Source organism: Pseudonaja textilis, chromosome 5 (assembly GCF_049901715.1).
Source record: "Pseudonaja textilis isolate UNSWEBS1 chromosome 5, rPseTex1.2, whole genome shotgun sequence".
NCBI classification, from domain to species: domain Eukaryota; kingdom Metazoa; phylum Chordata; class Lepidosauria; order Squamata; family Elapidae; genus Pseudonaja; species Pseudonaja textilis.
The window spans coordinates 8,445,161-8,467,257 of NC_141994.1; the positions used below are offsets into that span (position 1 = coordinate 8,445,161).

General features: G+C 39.7%; 1 protein-coding gene across 1 annotated transcript; it reads right to left on the minus strand.

Moving 5' to 3' along the window:
• Window positions 1-3,540: 3,540 nt before the first annotated feature.
• On the minus strand, window positions 3,541-19,261 carry GPR37 (G protein-coupled receptor 37). Its single transcript, XM_026714102.2, has 2 exons — window positions 17,209-19,261; window positions 3,541-5,691 (listed from the first exon to the last, which is right to left on the minus strand). The coding sequence occupies exons 1-2, from the start codon at window positions 18,205-18,207 to the stop codon at window positions 4,873-4,875; spliced, it is 1,818 nt and encodes a 605-aa protein (XP_026569887.2). The 5' UTR covers window positions 18,208-19,261; the 3' UTR covers window positions 3,541-4,872.
• Between the last annotated feature and the right edge of the window lie 2,836 nt (window positions 19,262-22,097).

Sequence of the window (22,097 nt, forward strand, 5' to 3'; positions counted from 1 at the left end):
CAGCATTAATTATTTTGAGCAATTGCCTAGTCATGAAACTAGTCATGAGAGATTTGTACCAGTCATTGTTATGGGCTTATTTTAATTATTATTATTAAATTTAGGAAAAAATACATTTAAAAACTTTTATTCCTTCAAATAATGTTGACATGATAACTCACAGCAGCCCTTAGCATGACCAATGATGAGGCCTTGTGGGAATTATAGTTTAACAACATTTGCAAGTCCAAAGGCATCCTATATCTTATGTAATTAATTCCCAGGCAGTTATGTTAAAGCTACATTCAGTAAACTCTTTGTAATTTTTACAAATCTGTATATTTTATACAATTTACTTATGTGATCAGTCACTTAAGTAACCTGACTTCCCTCCCTCTTAAGAAATGAGTAACGAAGGCCATGAGGTTGTTGTCCTGAGGCAATCCCAGAATAAAATTTTAAAAAAATATTATTTTAGGATGCATACATACAAGCCTCTCTAACTCATGTGTAAGAGGCAAGATTCAAATATCGTTATAAGGTCACAAGAAAAGGAGATATTTCTGGAGCATTTATCTGCATGGTTAGATGCATGAGGGGATCCACCAAAAATGTCTTTAATATCACTTTAAAGTTTGAGATATTTGTTACATAAAATGGGAAAGTGTTTACATAGGGTATTATCATTTTCATTCCAGGTCATCTGCAGGGGACACTGCTTTATATTCACTGATTCCAATCCAACATTCTTTTGTAAGAGTAGAAACCTGTACAATTCTTAATGAAACCATTTCCCCATTACATAGATTGGGCCTACATCACAATTGCTGTTATCCCAGAAGAACGTTAAAAGTATTTTCTCAGGAGGCAGAATGGTCTGACCTGAGAAATCCAAATAAACCTAGACTAGTCCACAGGTAGATGTGAAGTTCCGTGCTTATTTTAACCACTTGAAAAGCTTATTGCACAAATCCATTGATTTCATTAAGAAAAGCAATATTAAAAAAATTCAATTCAATTCGTTTCTTAGGCTGGTAAATTGTACAATAAAACTTCAATCTACACTTAATAGCATCAGGGTATGTGTGGGGTGTTGAAGCAGGAACAACACATGTTATGCTCCTGGACATTTCTGCTGGCTTAATGATGTGTGGAGAGTACTATATAGCTTGGTGTTAAGAAAGGAGCCATTGTCACTGAGAAATCAGAACAGTAAACATTTTTATTTGGAATACTATAGTTTAAAAATGTTTTCAAAACACAGTCAAGAAAAAAGGAGATATATCAAGAAATGTTGGGACGATTGAAATCTTAAGACAGTAAAAAATGTAATGTTTTTAAAGTGGTAGATGTAGGGCATTAATTCATATTCGGGTCTTTATTGAATTTTCAAGACTTCATCTCGTTCTCTTTATTACAGTTAAAGTTTTTTTTTTAAAAAAACCAGAATTTCCTGCTGGATAAGAAGGAAATCAAAGGCTATGAGAAAAAGCAATAAAAGTGATGCAGCAATACTTTCAAGATCATCCCTCACCCTTAAATGAGCACCAAGCACTAATACAGTATTGCAAAGATCAGCTAGAACTTAATTATCAGAAAAGTAAAATTATGGCCTTTGCCCAGAGGCTCAAGAAGCCCCAAGATTGAGCAGCTCTCCTGTTTAAATGCTTGGGAGTAATCCTTCATTCTGTCAATAATAGGAAACCCCATGGGGACTACCTTGCTGAAAATGCTCATTTGCCATCTTCCAATTCTTAAGACAAGAGGTGTCCACTATATATCTGTAGCACTCAAATTAAAGCCAATTCGATACCTTTTTATGGCACCCAGCTGGGAATCTTCACCAATTTTGTACCATTAGAACTTGTTCTACCCCAATTTCTCCTCCGCTTCCCAAATGTCTAATGCCATCCTGAGACCTCATGAAAGATGGAGATTAGACTATGGATAAGCATGCTCAATTATTGGCTCAGATTATGTGTGGCCTTGCCTTATTTATCCTTCATAAGGTGATTTTCAGTCCAGACGAGAAAAGGCAATGGAAATCAAAATTTCCCCGTTGGGCTCCTCCCTGGGTCTTCTACACAGTATGGATATAATCGGCCAAAAGCACTCATTAAACAATATATAGCAGTCACTGAGTGCTAATTGGATCTATCCACGTTGCCAACTTTTATTGTCAGTGAATGCAACAAATACTATGCCTCCCTTATGACAAAACAACTAAATTTGAAGTTCCTAAGCACTACAGGGTCTTATTCTCGGCATGTCATGTCCTTGCCTCAGCTGTTCAAGAAGGCTGATATAGAAAGTTTCTCTACCTGCTGAGATAATGTTCCTTTAACTCTGTATAAGTAGAAACACAGAATATCAGTCTTCATTTGGAGACATTCATACCAGCCTTATCTCACTACTATTGCATAAATGCCCAGGACAATTCTACACCTCCCTGTGCTGACGCTTTAGGATGCTGAATCCTGTATTCTTGGAACTGTGACCATCATTCATTCACAAACTGAAGGTAATAAATTGGAAAAGGCCTTAACACAGGAAGCTGAATTAAAGCATGCTTGATAGCATGCATTTAGTGAGATGGCCTTTTGAAACAATTAAATTTTAACAAATCAGCAGTGATAAATACCCATTCCCATTAAAGAATTATGATACTGATGGAGAAAACAGAATGTCACCTTTACATCAAACTCAGTTTTTGCTGATTTACATGGACATAACTGCAATTTGTCAAAAAAGGTATAAAATGGGACAAAATTAACTTAACAACTGTATTGCTTAGCAACAGAAATTTTGGGCTCAACTGTGGTTTCAGATCAAGGGCTATCTGTAATGCCTAGAAATCAACTATACTTCTCTAGTTCCTTAGCGGTCTTCATTCAGGATTAGTGCTTTCTGTATTCCCCAAACTTTTATGACATAAAACCTTTCATTTTCATCATGTTTCAAATTAACCTATTATAGGTAGAACATTCAAATTTTGTTCAACTTTCACTCTCTGACTAATATTTTTTTGAGCATGCTGTAACTTGTTAACATTTTATCAATTCAATTCTTGCAACAATAAAAAAAATGTAAACTCTGAACTTTCTAGCCACTACATTATGATGCAGTGTGGTTATGATATTTGGTTATCATGCCCCCTTTTTACAGTATATCAGGAAAAGGTAGAAAATCAAATGTGAATAAATACAGTTATGAATACAGTATTAGGGGTTAGGAATACAGTATTAGAGTTAGGAATTAGGCTGGTTTTAGAAAATAGGAAGGGAAATATTGTATAAAACCTGCTTGAATTTCTACTCAAAAACACCGAGAACACTTGCTTTATTCACACTGTTTTCACAGATGTTCTTTCAATCAAGTTTGACAAAAGCGCTCAACATTTTTTTTTAAAAAAACCTTCTTCCTCTACCTCTCAGTACAGAAGATGTAAACAATCTTCATACAGCAACATAAATATACCATTGAGTTTCTGAAATTTGATTTCAATTCTATGTTTATGTATTTCTAAGAAGCAACATCGGGAAATAAAATATGCACCACACATTTAAGCCTCCAAAATTTATTGTCACTAATTCTGTGGCAATTCTCTACTTCCTACAAATGGCATTTTCACTTACAGCAAGTGTTATATACACAGACTGAAGACATACCTTTATTGTAGAAAATACTGCAAAAAGAAACTAATAGAATCACAAGTCATACACCCAATATGAGTGGGAATCCCCATTGGGACAGACAGAATACATGCCTTTGCACACAACAATGTGTTAAAAAGAAACAATCTTCAGCCTGTATATTGTGTGCTGCAGAATTAAGGGATTTGTTAACAATTTTTTTTGAAAAGTATACAATATTGGGAACCTGTTGTGTGGATATGTTCTAACTTCCAATTCAATATGTTAACATACCATTGGAGCTCATACTTAGGAGCCACCCAACAATTATTTATCCTACTCTCCTCCATAAATGGTTATTTTTGGTCATACTGGCAGAAGGAAGCTTTTGCACCTTTATGCATATACATGCATAGGATGTATGCTTTTGACTGGAACAACATATTATTAAGACCATCTTAAGTTATTTTATTACAAGTCAGCATAAAAATGATTGCTTTCTCTAATGGAAATTTTTTTATATTACTTGGTAAAATTGTTTAATTGCTGGTTAACAATACAGAGAATACAATAAAAATACTATTGTTTCTGTGTCAAACAATCTCATAATTATTTACATCAAACAAATTAAAAACTATTTTCAAACACTCTAAATCACATAGTTTCGTCAAAACATTTGGAGGGGTGGTATAAGAATACAGTGATCTTGGTTAAGCAAGTTAAAACCCCATTAGTAAAATATATAGGCACACACTTCACATGCCTCAAAATAAATGGACTTACTAATATTTGTTTCCATATTTTAAAAAGTTCATAGACAAACAGTGGAATCCTTTGCCTATTTATGCAGAAGTCTGAATTAAAGAAGACTTACTATCAGGTATGTTTATTTAGGATTGCAACTTTAGAAATGCTTGTTATAAAGTGGACATTATGAATGAAATTCCAGTAATAATTACCCAAGCCAAAATCTGTATTAGTTTAAATAATAGAAACAAAATGGCCAAAATTAGTTCAACCTTCTCTTAATAGAGAAATGCTAGCACCATCAAGATAATGATTCTAAAGATCCCTGGTAAGTCTGTTCTTTTTTTAGTAACTAAAGTTATTTCTCAAAGAAAACTTGTTATATACAAACTGGCATATTTAAATTTTACACATTTACTTTTCCTTTTGCAACATAGGGGATCCAAGTGAAATTAACCTAAACTTCAAAGCAATTTTATTGTAAGTTGGGAAAGAATTCTGATCAAAGGCAAAATCAACAGTGAGTTCCCACAGAGGCAAATGTGGACATTTCACGACGTATTGTACTAAAAGGGGACAGTTCAAGCTCTGTGGTGTATTCATTGTCATTATCGTCACTTGTTACTGTAGAAGACTTCTGAATGCACTCATCACAACAGCAACAGCAACACTCCAAAACAGCTCGGCTGAATGGTTTACAAAGACAAAAGAGGAGAACTGGAGTCACACAAGATTTAAAGAACAAGAGAAACTGACTAATCAGATGGAGAAGGTCCATAGTCTGCTGAGATACCCCTGTGGACATGTAGGTAGTGACAATATTGCAAATGTTTTCTGGAATGGTGCAAAAACCATACAAAATGGTCAACGCCACCACTGTGCAGTTCATTTGGCTTTCCAGCTGAATCTGCCGCTTGTTCCCACGGGTGCAAGCTTTTTCTACCTTTCGGATTTTTCTGGCAGTCACCAATGAGCAAGTGATGGTAAAAAGTGTCGGTAAGCAAAAGTAGCAGCCAAAGTACCACCAGAGCCTTGCACCATCATAGGTAAGTGCTAACACATATATTGTGTCAGGTAAGTGGGGGGAGACTTTGACCACACATCGCTCCACAGGTGGGTTCCCACTGATTTCAGAGTTTTCTTTAGTCAATTGGCGCAGAACCACTTCAGGGAGAGCCAGCAGTAAAGCTCCAATCCATATCACAGCCAATTTGGCTGTTGTAGATGTGCAGTTTTCAATCATTTCATAATACATTTGCACGTTGGTGGCAGCACGGAATCGGTCTATGCAGAGGGCACATAATGTGAAGGTGGTTACTCCAAGAGAGGCTACCTGGAGAAGGAGGAAAAATAAATAATTCAGAATTTAGATATGAGGATGGTGGGATATACACAAGTTGATACCGAACACAAAATATCTTGACTTCCAGAAAACTACCAGCCTAACCTACACACTTGTTACAGAATAATGTCTCTTTACTGGTGGAGCACTTTCTTAAAAAATTTATTTTTATTGAAATTTTTCTTAATATAAAATACAAATGAAAGCAAAGGCAATTGGGAAAATAAGTAGAGTCTGGGGGAGAAGGAAGAGGGGGAAAAAAAACAGTGATTTCCATCTTTTCCTGGTGAATTAAGTTACACTGAGGTGCTTTTTCAAAAGGCAACTGGACTTTCTTTGTTTTGCTTGAGGATGTTTCACTCCTCATTTAAGAAGCTTCTTCAGTTCTGACTGAGTGGTAGAAGAGAAGTGAAATGTCTTCAAGCAAAATAAAGAAAGTCTAGTTGCCTTCTGAAAAAGCACTATTGGGACAACCATGTCTCAAATGACTGCGAATCTCCATAGACAATTGCATGTAAATTTATAAACTCAACTTTTCACTTCTACATAATACTGAGAATTAGCCATTTCTATAACAAACAACCTATTTTAATCGTCACAACCCAAAGTTAGAGTTTAATTCTTTTTTATCTTTTGGACAGAAAGTCCAGAAGTGGTTTCTGGGTAGAAAGAAAGCTTGATACATTCTTTTCCTTAATCAACAGTTAACTTTCCCATTACTAGCCAGTTCCAGCACTTTTTCAATCCACAGAGCACTCTCTCTAAATGACATTCATATTTTCTCTTCCTCTCAGACCAAAATAATTAAAATACAAACGGTAATCGCTTTAATATATTAGGAATTAAACAGAGGTGTGAATTTTTTTTTTAGAGAGAGAATAAAACCTTAACAGTATTCTATTATAATTTTTTAAAAAATCTGACACCATGATCATTGGGGTATATAACTTAATAAATAACACTGAATAAGGGAAACAGCCACTTGTCACAGTTTGTACAAGATGCATCTTGGTCCAGTTAAAAAGGTATTATCTGAATTGAAATTAAAGCTAATTCTATTCTGCCAGCAGCAGAAAATCAGTGTAATTGCTTTTTTTTTCCCCAGTTCATGCTCTGCTGGCGTATTATCCTGTCTCTGTTGAAAAAAAAAGAATGACCTAAAACAAGCATCTACCATCAGATGAAAGCAAATTCCAACCAGGAGCTATTTAAAGAACACAAGGCTACCTTTTCCCAAGTTAGATCATTAGTCCATTCCACGGAACGTCACCTGTTCCCAAAATGAACTACCTTTTGGCACGCAGGGTCTGAAAATAACAAGGGGGAGGAATTGAGGACTGCAAGATGAGTAGAATCATGTCACATACACAGGTAAGGATGGCCTTGGGGGAAAAAGGAGTTTGCCTGTGTGTGTGACATGATTCTACTCATCTTGCAGTCCTCAATTCCACTAAGAAAGCCAGGAAATTGGTGTCAGCTTCATGGTCAGAGGATTGTAAAGGATGCAAACTGAGACTATGGGGACTCAGGCGGCCACTAGTAATTAGCAGATCTCCTGCATTTATGAGAGAAAGGTGGCCCTCCAGATAGTCTGGCCCTTAACTACATAGGCCTTGAAAGGTCAGCGGCAGCTCATTAAATAATCCCCAGGGGGCAACTTGCATTTGGAGCGGTTCTTTCGTTTCCTCTGTTTGCACTATTCCTTGGGCCAGTCAGCAGCCTACACGCTTGCACAGGCAATCCCCGATAAAAGCACCTTGCATTTATCATAATAGGTTGAATTTCACACATGGCTAACAGCCTGAATGGTTCAAGAATTACCATAGTTGGCATATTATCTGTAGCTGTATCAATATATTCTTTGCTAGAGCCACTTGAAGTCCAACTTTCACAGGGAACAAGAACTGGATTTTACCAGCTTGATAATTGCACTTAACCTGAGAGGTTCAAGAATTAGGATAAGAATTAGAATAATAGAGTTGGGACACGGGAGGTCTTCTAGTCCAACCCCCAGCTCAAGCAGGAGATTTTATACCATTTCAGACAAATGGCTGTCTAATCTCTTTGTAAGAACCTCCACTCACAACTTCTGGAGGCAAGCTGATCCACTGATTAATTGTTCTCACTCTTAGGAAATTTCTCCTTATTTCGAGATTTTAGGTTGGCTCTCTCTTTCATAAATTTCCATCCACTGCTTCTTGTCCTGCCTTCAGGTGCGTTGTAGAATAGGCTGACTTCCTCTTTTTGATGGCAGCCTGCTAGCTATTGGAAGACTGCAATCTTGTCACCCTTAGGGCACATAAATAATCTCACAGGTCAATGACACCATAGTTTGGTAGCATCACCTCCTAGGAAGGAAGCTGAAACAGCGTTTCTACCAGGGCCCAGAGGACTAAAATGGCCTATGCTACTGAAGACTGGTAATAGAAATAGCAGTGTCATATTCCATGAATCTAGTTTGCCTAGTTTTTCATCAAAATGAACAAATTATTCTCATTATCATATCCTACTTGAAGGATGTCGGTGGGATGTTTTATCCAGATCTATCTTGCACTTTAAGACTATTACCTTCACTAAGAATGAAAGATTGGAAGAGTGGTTTATAATTATAGAGATGTTCCAGGTTTAGGGATAGTGTTTTCAGTGAAAGCAACTGCCTTCTTCAAATAAATCCTTCACTCAAGGAAACAAGAACTCTCTCATGTAATTATAGATATAGCCGCAACCTAGCCAAAATGAACCAGCAAGGAAAGATTACAACAGATATCATCTCTCATCTCTAAACATACCTTCCTTATGTCCCACTGAAACACAGTACCCACACACCAGGAGTGAACTAAATTTTAGATTGAGGATTATGTTGGGATCTGAATTTCATACGCACATCTGGACCTGCAAAACTGTTTCAAATGTGCTGTTATTAGTCTTTGAATCATAAGTTATGGAAATACAAATAGTCTTTTTCAATTTGGTACCCCCCATACTTTCTAAATATCAAAGGCGTTTGGTGGCAGCTTTTCAGACTTACAAATTTACTTAAAAGGCATCCCTTTTATGAAATACAACTACAGTTTATTAATATTTATAGCTTTCAATTAAATTTGAAAAGGGGCTACCAGACACCTTCTGATTTTTGGCTGCCACAGACTAACACATCTCTTTTCCTACAATCCATACTTTCTAAGAATTTGAAAACTTACAATTGGAAGACATGGAGAAAATCAGATTGGGGATAAATCAAAGATGTCAGTACTGTTGCCTTTTCATAATTTAACAATAATGTCTGACATCATTTATTGTGTAAACTTAGAAGGGAGTTTAATTCCAGGGAAGAACATCTAGAACTAATTTCTACAGCAGCAAGATAACAAATGTAGCTTTTGTTACCCTCAAAACACTGCTGAGTTCTGTATTCTTCTGTCAAAGACAATTCCTTTCTGTTTTGAAATTTTACACTCAGGATGTTGGGCAAATACAAATGTTTGTGGACCATTTTAGCCACTGCCAATGCTACCTCTTTTCACTTGCACTTATAAATGATCGTCCCAAAACATTTCGAATAACAGGATGAGCAGAGAAACAAGGCTGATAATTTGACCAAAGTCTGATTGGCAAAACTTTTGTATGCTTGTTGAGAAGCATACATGGATCCTGAAGCTTTTAAACAAAACAAAACACACACACACACACACACAAAAGAGGGATTTAAAATGATCAAGTTTTATTGGTAGGGAAATTGTCAACCTTATAATTTCATGTCTCACTGAATATGCAGACTTGCGTTGGAAGTTCAATCTGTTTTCAGGTCCACTTTGACATTTCTAAGAAATACTGAAGTATTCTGTGGGCAAGAAACTTCTTTTCATCGGTGAGAAAAGATTAATATAACAAGGAGATTGCATTGCTTAAATTTGTACATTGTTTTTTTTCCACAGCACTTATATATTGCCCAAATCATTAACTTTGGGCAGCTCAGAATAACATAGGCAAGAACAATCATGTCTCACTTATTTTTTTATTACTGAAATGTCCATATTGATAATGGATGAAATCCAAATGTGTCAACAAAGGATATTCTCTGAAAAATGTTGATTGGATCAGTCAGGGCTTCAAAACCTTGTTGAGTACAAGTTAGCAGCAAAGAGAAAGAGAAAACTCTACCTCTTTGTTGCCAATGGCTGGTCAATCAGACCATTGCAGTCCAGATACAGTAGCCTTTGGTCCTCTAAAATTCCTTTCTCTGGACAAGGGGTGTCAAACAAGAGGCCTGCAGGCCATATCCAGCCTGCGATGTGGTCGGATCCAGCCCGCGGGGCCATCCTGGAAAATGTAAGGGGCCGGCCCGTGTCACTTCGACCCAGTCTACCCAATGTCAAGAGGAAACATCGAGCCACCGTGGCTTTGCCCGGTCTACCCAGTGTGAAGAGGAAACATGCCAGCAGTTTGGGGAATGCTGTCCAGCTAGCCATGCCCGCCCACCCAACCAGTCGGCCACACCCAGTCGACCATGCCTCTCCAGCCCCGCCAAGGTCAGCCACAGCCCTGAAGCAGCCCTCAATGAAATTGAGTTTGACATCCCTGCTCTAGACCAACGTAGTGGGGGGGACGACTTATGGGAATTGAAGTTCACATATCTTAAAAGTTGTTAAAGTTGAAAAATACTGCCTCTAATTAGTTCTAGCTGATTGACGTTGTAATCTTCATGGATGTAGGAGTATAAAGAAGTATCACTACCACACTGTTTTTAACACTGCTCATCTAATAGCACAATCTACACCAATGCACACAAGAAAAATGTGGTTTAAAAAACATACAGAGAGCACATTTTAAAAGGTATGCCACAAACCACTTCATGAAGTTTTAACATTACTTATGTTAAACCTCTTGTTACTGATTTGTTGCACGACTTATTTCAAATCAGTTGTAAAAATAGATGAAATGCAAATCACTGCCTTACGAACATTAACCAATGTTAAATTGGATTAGTGAAGTTCTATGCTAAATGCCCGTTTGTAGTGCAATAAGCTGATTAACCTGCACGCTCATAAATTGATCCTGAGTAAGTAATATATCTCTAAAATTACTGTATATTTATTGTCATTAATATATCATATACCATCGATGTGAGCCAATAACTGAATTAGCATGTCATTAAATAACTAACTTGTCACTTTAACACTACTGTTAGTTTAACATACGTGCTGTGTGGCGGTGGCATCATCTTTGTAAGAACTAAGCCAGCACATCATTATTGTGACTTCAGCCTTCCATCCTTCCAAGATCAATAAAATGAGGACCCAGATTGTTGGGGCAATATGCTGACTCTGTTACTGAACTGCTTAGAGAAGGCTGTAAAGCACTGTGAAGCAATATATAAGTCTTATTGCTATGGTGATATCATCACATTACTTGTTTGAAGCTGTAAACCATGATATATATACATATACATACATACTGTGGGTTAATTCTAGAAAAAGCATGGAGTAAAGCACTTGGTCTTAACTATTCTAAATCTTGCCTCTATTTAATTTGTCATCAATTCATGGGAACATTTCCATTAAAATCAAGAACACTAATTCAAAGAAAACATATTTCAGAATAAATGAAACCAGAAAACACAAGCTTTTCTAACTTGTTACTAATTTACAATAAATGCTTTCTGAAGTACTACAAATATAAGCAATATTTCAATTAGGATAGACTTTATACAATATGACTTTAAATTATTGATTAAAACCCAATTCATAAAAGCAGTATAAAAAGAGGTTACAAATTAAAAATGAAGATGCAGCAAATGAATATAATTGTTTTAACCACAAATTAAAATTCCACAATGCACCTGGAAATTAACTTGCTATTACATAATTCTTTCATGTTTTATAATAGCCACATGAAAATTAACAGAAAATTGAGTTTTAAGTCTTTAAAGAGATTCAACAAAATGTTTTCCATCTTCCGTAGGAAAAAACTTAAAAAATGTTAATACGAATATTCCTAACAGATTAACCAAGATGGTATCAAAAGATTCAAGCTGACCATAACCCACAGATCAAGTGCCTTAACATATATTTATAAATTCAGAGCATGCAATTAAGATCAAATCCACATTTTTCTTCTTAAAAAGGGTAAACTTAGCCAGCACTTTCAAAGTTTTTTGCTTAGATTTACAAGAACATGGTTTCAACATCCGCTGCAATGTTGTTTTAGTTCCTTCCTCATCTGTTAAGATCTGGTTCAGTAGATTTATATACTTGAATTACAATTTCATTGAACAACCCCCTGAGTTTAAGATACATTACTAGATTAGTGGTAGAGGGATTTCATTGGATTAGACTCTCTCTTAGTGAAACCTACCTCACACAGATGTTATTTTGAGTAATAAAATGAAAGGAGATTCCCCTGGTAAAGTACTTTTACCTCATGGAAGAATGGCAGGGTAAAAACTGAACTAGAACAAAACAGGAAACATATAAAACAATTAATGCATTAATGCTTTGATCAGGTAGGCAAGAAAACTTGAGGACTTTCTATAGCTGCTTTTTTCTTGTCTAAGGACCACTGATGGTGCTCATGGAAAGCATTCAGGTTATAATCCAACCTACCTGCCTGTTTAAAAACACCCATATATCACTGTGAGTGTGAAAAATGACCTGAAGGGAAGTAATACCAAGCAACTAATACCAGGATCAAATCATAGTTGCTGTCATCTAAGGAGTTACTATAAGTTTTGCAAAACTGCAGTGGCATTATGTTCAGCCCTACTTACTTCAAAATTCCCTTTAAATTAAAAGATCATAACAAATGAATATAATAAACACAAACAGGAGAACAAACCTTTGAACTTATTATTGTTATCTATAGAAAATAATTAGAATAGACTAAATTATATATCATTTATTTGATAACATTCCTATCCCAATCCCTTTCTTTGGGAGCAATACAACAGGATAACGCAAATAGTATTGCAAAAAGCCCATCATTCAATATTAAATGTTTATTAAAAAGTTAACATTTAGCACCCAAAGGCCAAAACAAACTGAATGAGTTTGAATGGATGCTGGATAAAAATTGCTTAGTTTGTTTACAAAATGCCATCAATACTTGCAGGCCCATAGCCCACCAATCTCGTAAGGAAAGAGAACATGCACAGGTCTTGATGATTGGACCATCTAGAAAGATTTAGTTCACCAAAGGGACATGCAAGTACTATCAAAGCCATTTTCATCAACTCATTAATGTTTTTACGAAATTGCCCTAGAAAAGAACTACTTCCTTTTAAGTTTTGTCACGTAGACTTAACCCTTGTCCAGGGATGAAACTCAAAAATTTTCTCTACTGGCTCTGTGGGCATGGCTGTGGGCATGGCTTGGTAGGATAGTAATAGCAGCCAGGAGCAACCAGGGGATATTTTTTACCGATTCAAATCGTCCCAACCCTACCACGTCTCCTGAGATGGACGGAGATGGGTGAATTCACCCCTGCCCTTGTCCTACCTAATAGTTAGTTAAGATGTATTAGAAATACTTTATTCATAAGATAACCAAGGAAATATTAACCATATAGAGCAAAAGAAGAAATGGACTTTGTGTTTATAACTACTTTCTGTGGCATACAGTGCACTGATCAGCCAAGATGTATTTTACATACTGGGCATCATGCCTTTGGTAACCTAAATAAATCTGCCACATATTGTAAACAAACTATATTTATTTAATATTGCATCCAAACTTTGGGTTTTCTTAATTGAAGACTATAATAATAAATATCTTCATGATTTGTTTAAATCCACCAAGTTTCTTAGCTTACAGACAATTACGGTATTTCTTTCAATTTCAGTTTATAACACACAATTTGAACAATATATAACAATAATTGTTAATAACTGCATAGCTTCATTTTTAATACCTCCTTATTTTAATATTGCCTTATAGAGATAAATTATTCCAAAGTACCAATTTAGATCAATGTCATTTTGAAATTTCATAGGTAATTTCATAATGACTGTACACCTTATATCTACTTTGTTATTTTTATGTTTCTCTTCTGAACTTAAATACAGTACATAATAGAAAAAAAACAAAACAAAATAAAACAAGCCACTTCTGAAGAAAATTGTGTTATTGAAGAAGGCTGTATTATACTCTGTAAATTATTGAAGTCAGACTGCAGTGTTGTATCTGGAAATAAGGTATAAAGTATACCATTTTGCTTACTTCTAAGTTGATTTTAAAATTCATGGAGCAAAGTCATATTGAAAAATGACACATACACTACTAGAATTAAGGCAAGGGGATGATTTTTTTGATGAGATGGCTTAATTGTTTATAACATCTAATGCTATGCCCTTGCTCCTGAATCATAATAGAAATGCTTTTATTGTAGATTTTTTGTTTATATTGTTATTTTATAGTTTTTATTGTATACTTCCCCAAATTAAATTGTGTGAGATGGCCATATAAATATGAAAAATAAATAAATAAACAGATCACTTTAATGATGCCTTTGCAATAGACTTTCCCATCACCCTTTTGTAGGACAATGCTTACTTGATTAGCATTTTTTTTAAAGAACTTACATTTAGGTTACATGGTGATTTTTTTAAGTTGACTGCTTTGCAATATCAAATTTCACAGATTTCTTTGTATCATGAGAACATAGTAAGTAATATCTGAAGATGACAAAAATTGCATTTTTTTTGACCCCCTCCTCCACCTAGTTTAGACAAATGGAAGTTTAACAACATTACCATATTCACTTCAGTTTCAAGTAACCCCAAAGTTTCAAGTAACCTGAAAACTGAAGCAATCAATGGCAAATCATTGTGAACTCCACCAACACATCCATAAACTGAGGAGCACTTTTTCTTAGAAACCATGAACCCCTCCAGAGATTACTGAGGTAAAACTCTCGACAGCTTTCATTATTGCTGATGCAAATTAAAGCCTCTACAATAAGGCTTGTAATTCATCAATCTCTAGGAGAGCATTATTATCCTGCTTTACAAGAGATTAGATGAATGTATGAGAGACACATCAACTAAACCTTATTTACCTTCAAATGTTTAGAGATAACATGCCTCTAAGCAGCAGATACTTGGGATTAAAAATAGGGAAGCATCTTTTTCATGTATTGTTCTAGGACTCTACAAACATTATGATGGTGAAATGTTCTGAGCTCAAAATGGCCATTGTCGGTGTTCTGAATATGAAACACAACATACATTATGAGAGATTTGTTCCAAGTGTGAAACAAAACATGGTTGTTTCAAGAGGCACGAGTTCGAGCAGGAACACACAAACCATTTTTTTTTCTTTGAATTGTTTCAACTTCAAAATAATTGCTTGGAATTTTCCAAGTTTGGAACAAAATACATCTTCTATGTGATGCATTGTTTTCATTTCTTACTAAAGCCATTTATTATTATACACTATTGAACATGATGTCACAGCATAATCCAGCAATACATCTTTACTTTATTTTACTTTACTTTAAAATGTTCTTGATCCAACATAAAAGAATTCTAAGTTTACATAGTAATTTAAGCTAACACACCAAGCTCAGTGGTGAGGAATTCTGGGAGATGTAGTTCTGTGAAAATGATCCTGTTTTAACCCCATTATTGCTGTCAAGGTAGAAACCCTCCAATATAAAGTGACAGATGGTTACACTGACATCTTAAATTTATTAAATGGCTCTAGGTCTGTCATGGAAAAGGTCATGTTTACTTCATGCTCCTGTGTTTTATGGGAAGTTCTACAGTCAGGGGTCATATCTTACCGGCAAGCTTTTAAAGTTACAAATCAAAGTGATTTATTTGTACAATGTATTTCCAAAGCACTGCACTTTCCACTATAAGAGGACCCTCCCAAAATCCACACCTTGGCATGAATGCAATTTAAATATAATTCAGGAAATGATTTCTTTGCCTGACTAATGGGCTACTAGAAATGGACTTTCTAATGGGCTTTGAGCATCCTATTTCCCTTCATTTACCCATCTGCTGCTAATTAAATGAATGATATCAAGCATACTGTCACATAGAATCATTCCACACTATCAACCAGATTTAATGGTTTCTTTTTTCCAGGAAATAAATAAAACAGACAACCAAACAGTGGAAAGGATTTTGTCCAAGTTGGGTAGCAAAATATCTGTCCCTTGCCAAACGCCAAGGATTTAATCAGAACCTGGGATACTTAAAAAAGTAAAACAAAACAAAAACAAAGCAAGGGATCCAAAACTAAGTTAATATTTGAATACATTTAGTTTACTTGAATTTTTGTAATTTTAACCCATTTTATGACTGTTATCATATGTTGATGATAAGTGCTCAGAGTTGCTTGAACTGTGAGATGGATGACAAATAAATTTAATAAATAAACATAAATGTTAATATTGTTAATATTGTAACAATCATGTTTGTGGCTTTCATGCTACATGGATTCATATTTTCCTGATCCTTTTCTGTGTCATTTACATTATACAAAACAAAGCACCCTATATTATATTTATGCATGCAAGTTTGGATGCAAACACTTGGATCCAACAAAGATTTGTTTAACTCCATCAATTGGCCCAGTCCTACAATACTGGGATGTAATCCAATATACAGTTTCTACACCCTAGTAAGTTGAAAGCAAATGTTACAGTTTTTAATGCAACTTGTGTCATAAATGTCTTATATTAATTACGTCTAACCATTTCTCGATTGTTAATCAAAAGGCAGTAGGAAATGTAGAAACAATTAACTTTAAATACATCTCAGTCCGGCAAACATTATCTATTGAAGGTTGCACAACTGTTTTGACCGAATACATACAGATTAAGCAATCTAGTACCTTCCAGATGTTTGAGATTCCAGCCACAATCAGCTGCAACCAGCATAGCCAAAGGCAAGGGAGAGTAACAGATTGCATGCCCTTGGAATAAATTACTAGAGTTTGTAGAACAAGAATGGACAATGCCTATACCCGAGATCTGTGGAACAGAGCTGAATATCTAAACATAAATCTGGCAGCATTTAACTTATGCACTGCCTACTTCAAGCAGAACTGTTTAGCAGATTGAGAAAGAAACTTACATATTCATTCATACCACAATAATATAAATAGTTCACGTCTTGAATTTAACACAATAAACTCCATGATCAAGGACAAAATGCAAAAAGTGAAAGCAAACACACCAGATGTAAGGAAGCAGGGCAACCCCAATTTCTAAGGATCTGGTAGAGGAGGGGTGTCAAACTTGCGTCATCACGTGACGTTTTGCAATTCCCCCATTTTGCTAAACCCGGGGTGGGCGTGGCCAGCACGTGACCCATCTGACCCACGGGCCACAAGTTTGACACCCCTGCGGTAGAGTCAATAGATCTTAGGTAATTATCTGTAAATATGAAAGATCAAAGCAATGGGATTCTGATTCCACTTCATTAAGAAAGCATTGGGCCCATAATCCCAACCTCGTGAGCTTCTACGAAACTGCAAGTAGGTGCCATTTATTGTTACTCACCTCAATGTAAGGTACAATTTTGCAGGAGAAATCCTCCAACAGCCACTTTTTGGTGAGTTCTTGGAAGATGACCAGAGGCAGGCAGAAAAAAATGATAAGGAAATCCCAAAAGGCTAAGTTGGCTAGCAAAGAGTTGGAGATGCTCCTCATATAGTAGTTATGGCAGACAATGCACATCACGGCCATGTTCCCCATTATCCCAATGCCAAAGATTATTACGGACAAACACATGACTGCGTAGGCACCATAGGACTCCTGAGTCAGTGGGTAAAAAGGGTTCTTTACATGAGGTGGTTGGAAGGTCCCATTTCTGAGGGACGCAGGTTCCCTTCCCGCCAGGTGACTGGCCGAGCCGTTCAAGGGTAATGCCTGCGGCACAACGTCCGCCACAACTCCACGAAAGGGAGTTGTCTGACCATCCACCGACATGTTGAAGACACCGATGCGGTGCCTGTTCTTGAAAGTTTTGCTTTTTCTTCCTTCTTTTGTATCCTGGGACTCGCCAGCGCCCCGCTTACTTCTTGGATGTTTCCTGCGCCCAATTCTTGTTGAGCTCTCCTCCTCCCACTCTTCAGCCTTCCCGGCACTTTTGGTCCTCAAGGCTACAGAAGAAGAATCTCGCCTCCAATGGCTTCCGTCTTTTCTTTCCAAGCGACCCGCAGCCTGATGCCCACCTTCTTCTCCATGCTTGACCATCCAGTCTTTGCTGGCATCCCTGTAATCCTTCGGTGGAGCCCAGCCCTCCTGACCTCCAGCCTTAGCCTGGGGTCTGACCGGCTGCTCTTTGCCACCTAAGTGCCCCACAACCCAAGCGGCTGCTTGCTGGCGGGCCACTTCTTGAAGCCGCGGAGGAGGAGGAGCAGCAGCCTGGCACCACGATTCCCGTTCCCGACGACCTTTCCTGACCACACCATCCTCTCCCTTGAATGCTGCCTGAGCCAAGAGAAACGCCATGCCCATATGCCAAAGCCAGGCAAAGGTTGCTCTGAGAAGATGCATGGTTAGCAGAAGGAGCCCAGCCACACCCTTAGTCACAGTTTTTCTTGCCCGAGCTGGAAGAGCTGCCACTTAAAACGCATTTCACCAACCTGTTCCCAAGCAGGAGTCAAGGTGGAGGAGGTCCTCTTTCATGGATAAAAGAACCCCGATGGATTTCCTCCAGAGGTCTCAAGTTCGAGTCATGCCCTCTGAGCACTTGAACCCAGGACTGAAGATGAGCAAAAACGAACCTCCTCCTCCGAAGAAAAGCATAAAAACCGCGAAATAAGAAAGCCGGCGAGTTTTCTTCTGTCCCTCAGTTACCTCGAGGCAAGGAAAGTTGCTTCTGGATCGCGAAGGAAGACACATACAACCCCAAGCCTCGCTCAGCGACTGTCGCCTGGGGGGCCCGCCTCGCTTCGCCGTCCTCCCGAGACTGGCCCTAGCCGCTCGCCGTAGGGAGAGCTATAAGACCCTTGTTGGGGGGAGACCCTCGCCCCAGTCGCGCAACGGAGCTCCTTTCGGGCACTTGTCCCGGAGGCAGGTGGAGGGCTCGTCCTGGCGCGGAAACCGAAGCCGGGCTCGAGCCGAGGCTGGTCCTTTGGTGGCTGAGGAAGGCGGGGTGGGTCGCCAGCGCTCTCCGAAAAGAAGAGGGGACTCTTGGCTTGGGAGGGGGAGGTCGGTCCGTGTCCGTCCCCGTCCCCCCCGCCGCCAAAAGGGGAGCCCACAAAGTTGCTCCCGGGGCCGGTGGCGAGCAGGTTGGGAGCAGCGCCGCTCGGGGAGCCAACAACGTGTTGCTCCGTCCCGCCCTACCTGCGCCTGCCAGGTGGGCAGCACAAAAAGGGCAGCTTCTCAACCTGCGGACCGGGAGGGGCGGGAAGGGGAACCCCCGGGGTGGGGTAGGGGGCGCGACTGTTGTTTTCTGCCGGTTGGAAATCCCGACCGACTCCTTTCCCTCTCGCTTTCTTTGCCCCGGGCGCCGGAGGCAGGCAGGCAGGCAGGCAGGCGGGCGGGCGGGCGAACGGCTTCCCCCGGCAGCGGCTGCCCGGCTGAGCTTCACGCCACATCCACTCGCGCTTGGAAGCGGCTCGGGAGTTAAAGGTGGGGGGGGAGGAGGAAAGGGAGGGGAGCGGGGAGAAGAGGCTGGAAGGACTCCGAGTGCGCACGCGCCGCGCTTCTTCGCTTTCGGGCAATCCACAGCGCTGCGAAGCGGCTCCTGAATGGAAATAGCGGGCTGGGGTGGGGGCGTGGGGGGGGGTCTGCCTGCACCGGAGCCTCGTGGCTTCTTTGCCTCTCTTGAGCCTCTTTAAGACAAAGAGCAGGACCTTCCCCCGTCCTTGGGTTGATACCGGCAGGGCGTCCCACGCGCCTTTCCCCCCGTCCCAATACGATAAGAAGACAAGAGCCACGTAAAATTCGAGACCGCCCCGGGACGTAATTGCTCGATCCGAAGCGCAGCGAGGCGAGAAAAAAAAAAAAAAACGCCGCGAAACCCTTGATTGCGCGCGCGCGCGCGCGATCTGCTCTCAGCCTGGAGCGTGAGGAGAGGCTCTTAGGGGAATTAAGGCAGAGCGCTCCAAAGTGGGCGGGACGACGAGGGAATTCCCGCCCCGCCCGCGGTCGTTGTGTGGAGCCGCACCTGTCGTACTCGCCGCTGGACGTTGCTGGCGAGGATGAGTTCATGGAGGGAGGGTGTGTGTGAGAGAGAGGACGTTGCTGGCGAGGATGGGTTCATGGAGGGGTGTATTTGTGTGTGTGTGTGTGTGTGAGAGAGGACATTGCTGGTGAGGATGAGTTCATGGAGGGTGTGTGTGTGTGTGTGTGTTTGTGAGTGTGTGTGAGAGGACCTTGCTGGAGAGGATGTGTTCATGAAGGGTGTGTGTGTGTGTGAGTGAGGACGTTACTGGCGAGGAATGAGTTCATGGAGGGTGTGTGTGTGTGTGTGTGTGTGTGTGTGTGAGAGAGGACATTGCTGGCGAGGAATGAGTTCATGGAGGTGTGTGTGTGTGTAAGTGTGTGTGAGAGAGGACGTTGCTGGCGAGGATGAGTTCATGGAGGGTGTGTGTGTGTGAGAGGACGTTGCTGGCGAGAATGAGTTCATGGAGGGTGTGTGTTTGTGAGTGTGTGTGAGAGGACCTTGTGGAAGGATGTGTTCATGAGAGAGGACGTTGCTGGCGAGGAATGAGTTCATGGAGGGTGTGTGTGTGTGTGAGTGTGTGTGAGAGGACATTGCTGGCGAGGAATGAGTTCATGGAGGGTGTGTTTGTGAGTGAGAGGACGTTGCTGGCGAGAATGAGTTCATGGAGGGTGTGAGTGTGTGTGTAAGTGTGTGTGAGAGAGGACGTTGCTGGCGAGAATGAGTTCATGGAGGGTGTGAGTGTGTGTGTAAGTGTGTGTGAGAGAGGACGTTGCTGGCAAGGATGAGTTCATGGAGGGAGTGTGTGTGTGTGTGTGTGTGTGTGTGAGAGAGAGGATGTTTCTAGGGAGAATGAGTTCATGGAGGGAGTGTGTGTGTGTATGTGAGAGAGAGAGAGAGAGAGAGGTACATAGTAAGGACATCTCAGTTCCCACAAGCAAGTCTCCCTACTACATGCTAACCTCAGTTAGTGTTAATTCCGCCTAGGGGTGGAGAGGCTGCAGCCGCTCCTGACCAAGGATAGCTGTAATGATACAACCGCTTACAGAGAAAACGTAGTAGCTGCTGCGTTGGGTCAATGAATATGCTAAGTTTGGGCTTTGTTTCTAAACGGAATGGATGAGTTATCTGGTCCAACCTCTTGTCTGGTGCATTCAGCCCCACCCCCCAAAATTTGAAAACCTGGGTGGGGGAGAACCCACTACTAATAGAAGGCAGCCTCTTTCATTGCTCCCAACCAATCTTCTAATAATTCGATCCTCGTCTTCTCTTATTTCCAACTTACAATAAGCTCAGTCAGCAGTTCCCACAGGCCAGACTAGTGGGAGAGGTTAAAATAGGCAAGAAAGTCACCGCCTTTCTTGGCAAATTTTTGCAAACCATTCATACTTTTTTTTCTTTTTTCTTTTTGGAAGCTAAAGGAGGCCAGTTCCTTTTTACTGTTTTTTTACACTTACAGCGTTTAGTATAAGCCTAGTAGATGTCCTCTGAACCCTGTCATATCCTTGCCTGGCCTAGAACTGAACCTACTGGGATGTTTAGTGGAATCAGAATGGAATAAATGACCTTATGTGACTTGATTAGTATTTTGGGTTAGTGCAACCCAATATTGCATTGGCCTTCTGAGTTGCTGCATCAGTTTCCTCTTAGTCTAGTGGTTCATTAGTACTCCTACAAGCCTTTTATAAGCCCTGCTCCCTGTCATAACTTCCCGATTCTCTACTTGTACAACTGACTTTTCCTACCCCAAAGTGGGATATTCCATTGGACATGAGTGAACGTCAGCTTATTAAATCGGAGGTGTTCAGGCACAATGTTGAATTGGCATTGTATCCTGCCAAAGGAATAGCCAAACCTTGTAGTTTGGTATTACCCACAGGTTTGGAAAAAAAAGAAGGGTCCATTCAATCCTGTAAGGTGTTGATAAAGAGGTTGAGTAATGCTGGGCCCACCTCATCTGTTGCCTCCTTGAAGGGAGATGATGAACCATTTATGAGAATAGGGAGTTCCCCACAAGGGACTCGTGTACTCATAGTGGGCAGTGCTCATCTCCGTTTCAAGGCCATTGAGCTAGCAGTGTCCAAGGACATTTCCGTGGTCATGTAGGCAGCATGACATCATGGAGCACAGTTACTTTCCCCGCTGCAGTGGTACCTGTTTATCTACTGGTATTTGCATGCTTTCGAACTGCTGGGTGGGCAGGAGCTCGCCCCATCCCATAGTGCTGGGGTCTCGTACCTGGGCTGACAGCTTTCCAGTTGACCTGCCCAGCGCC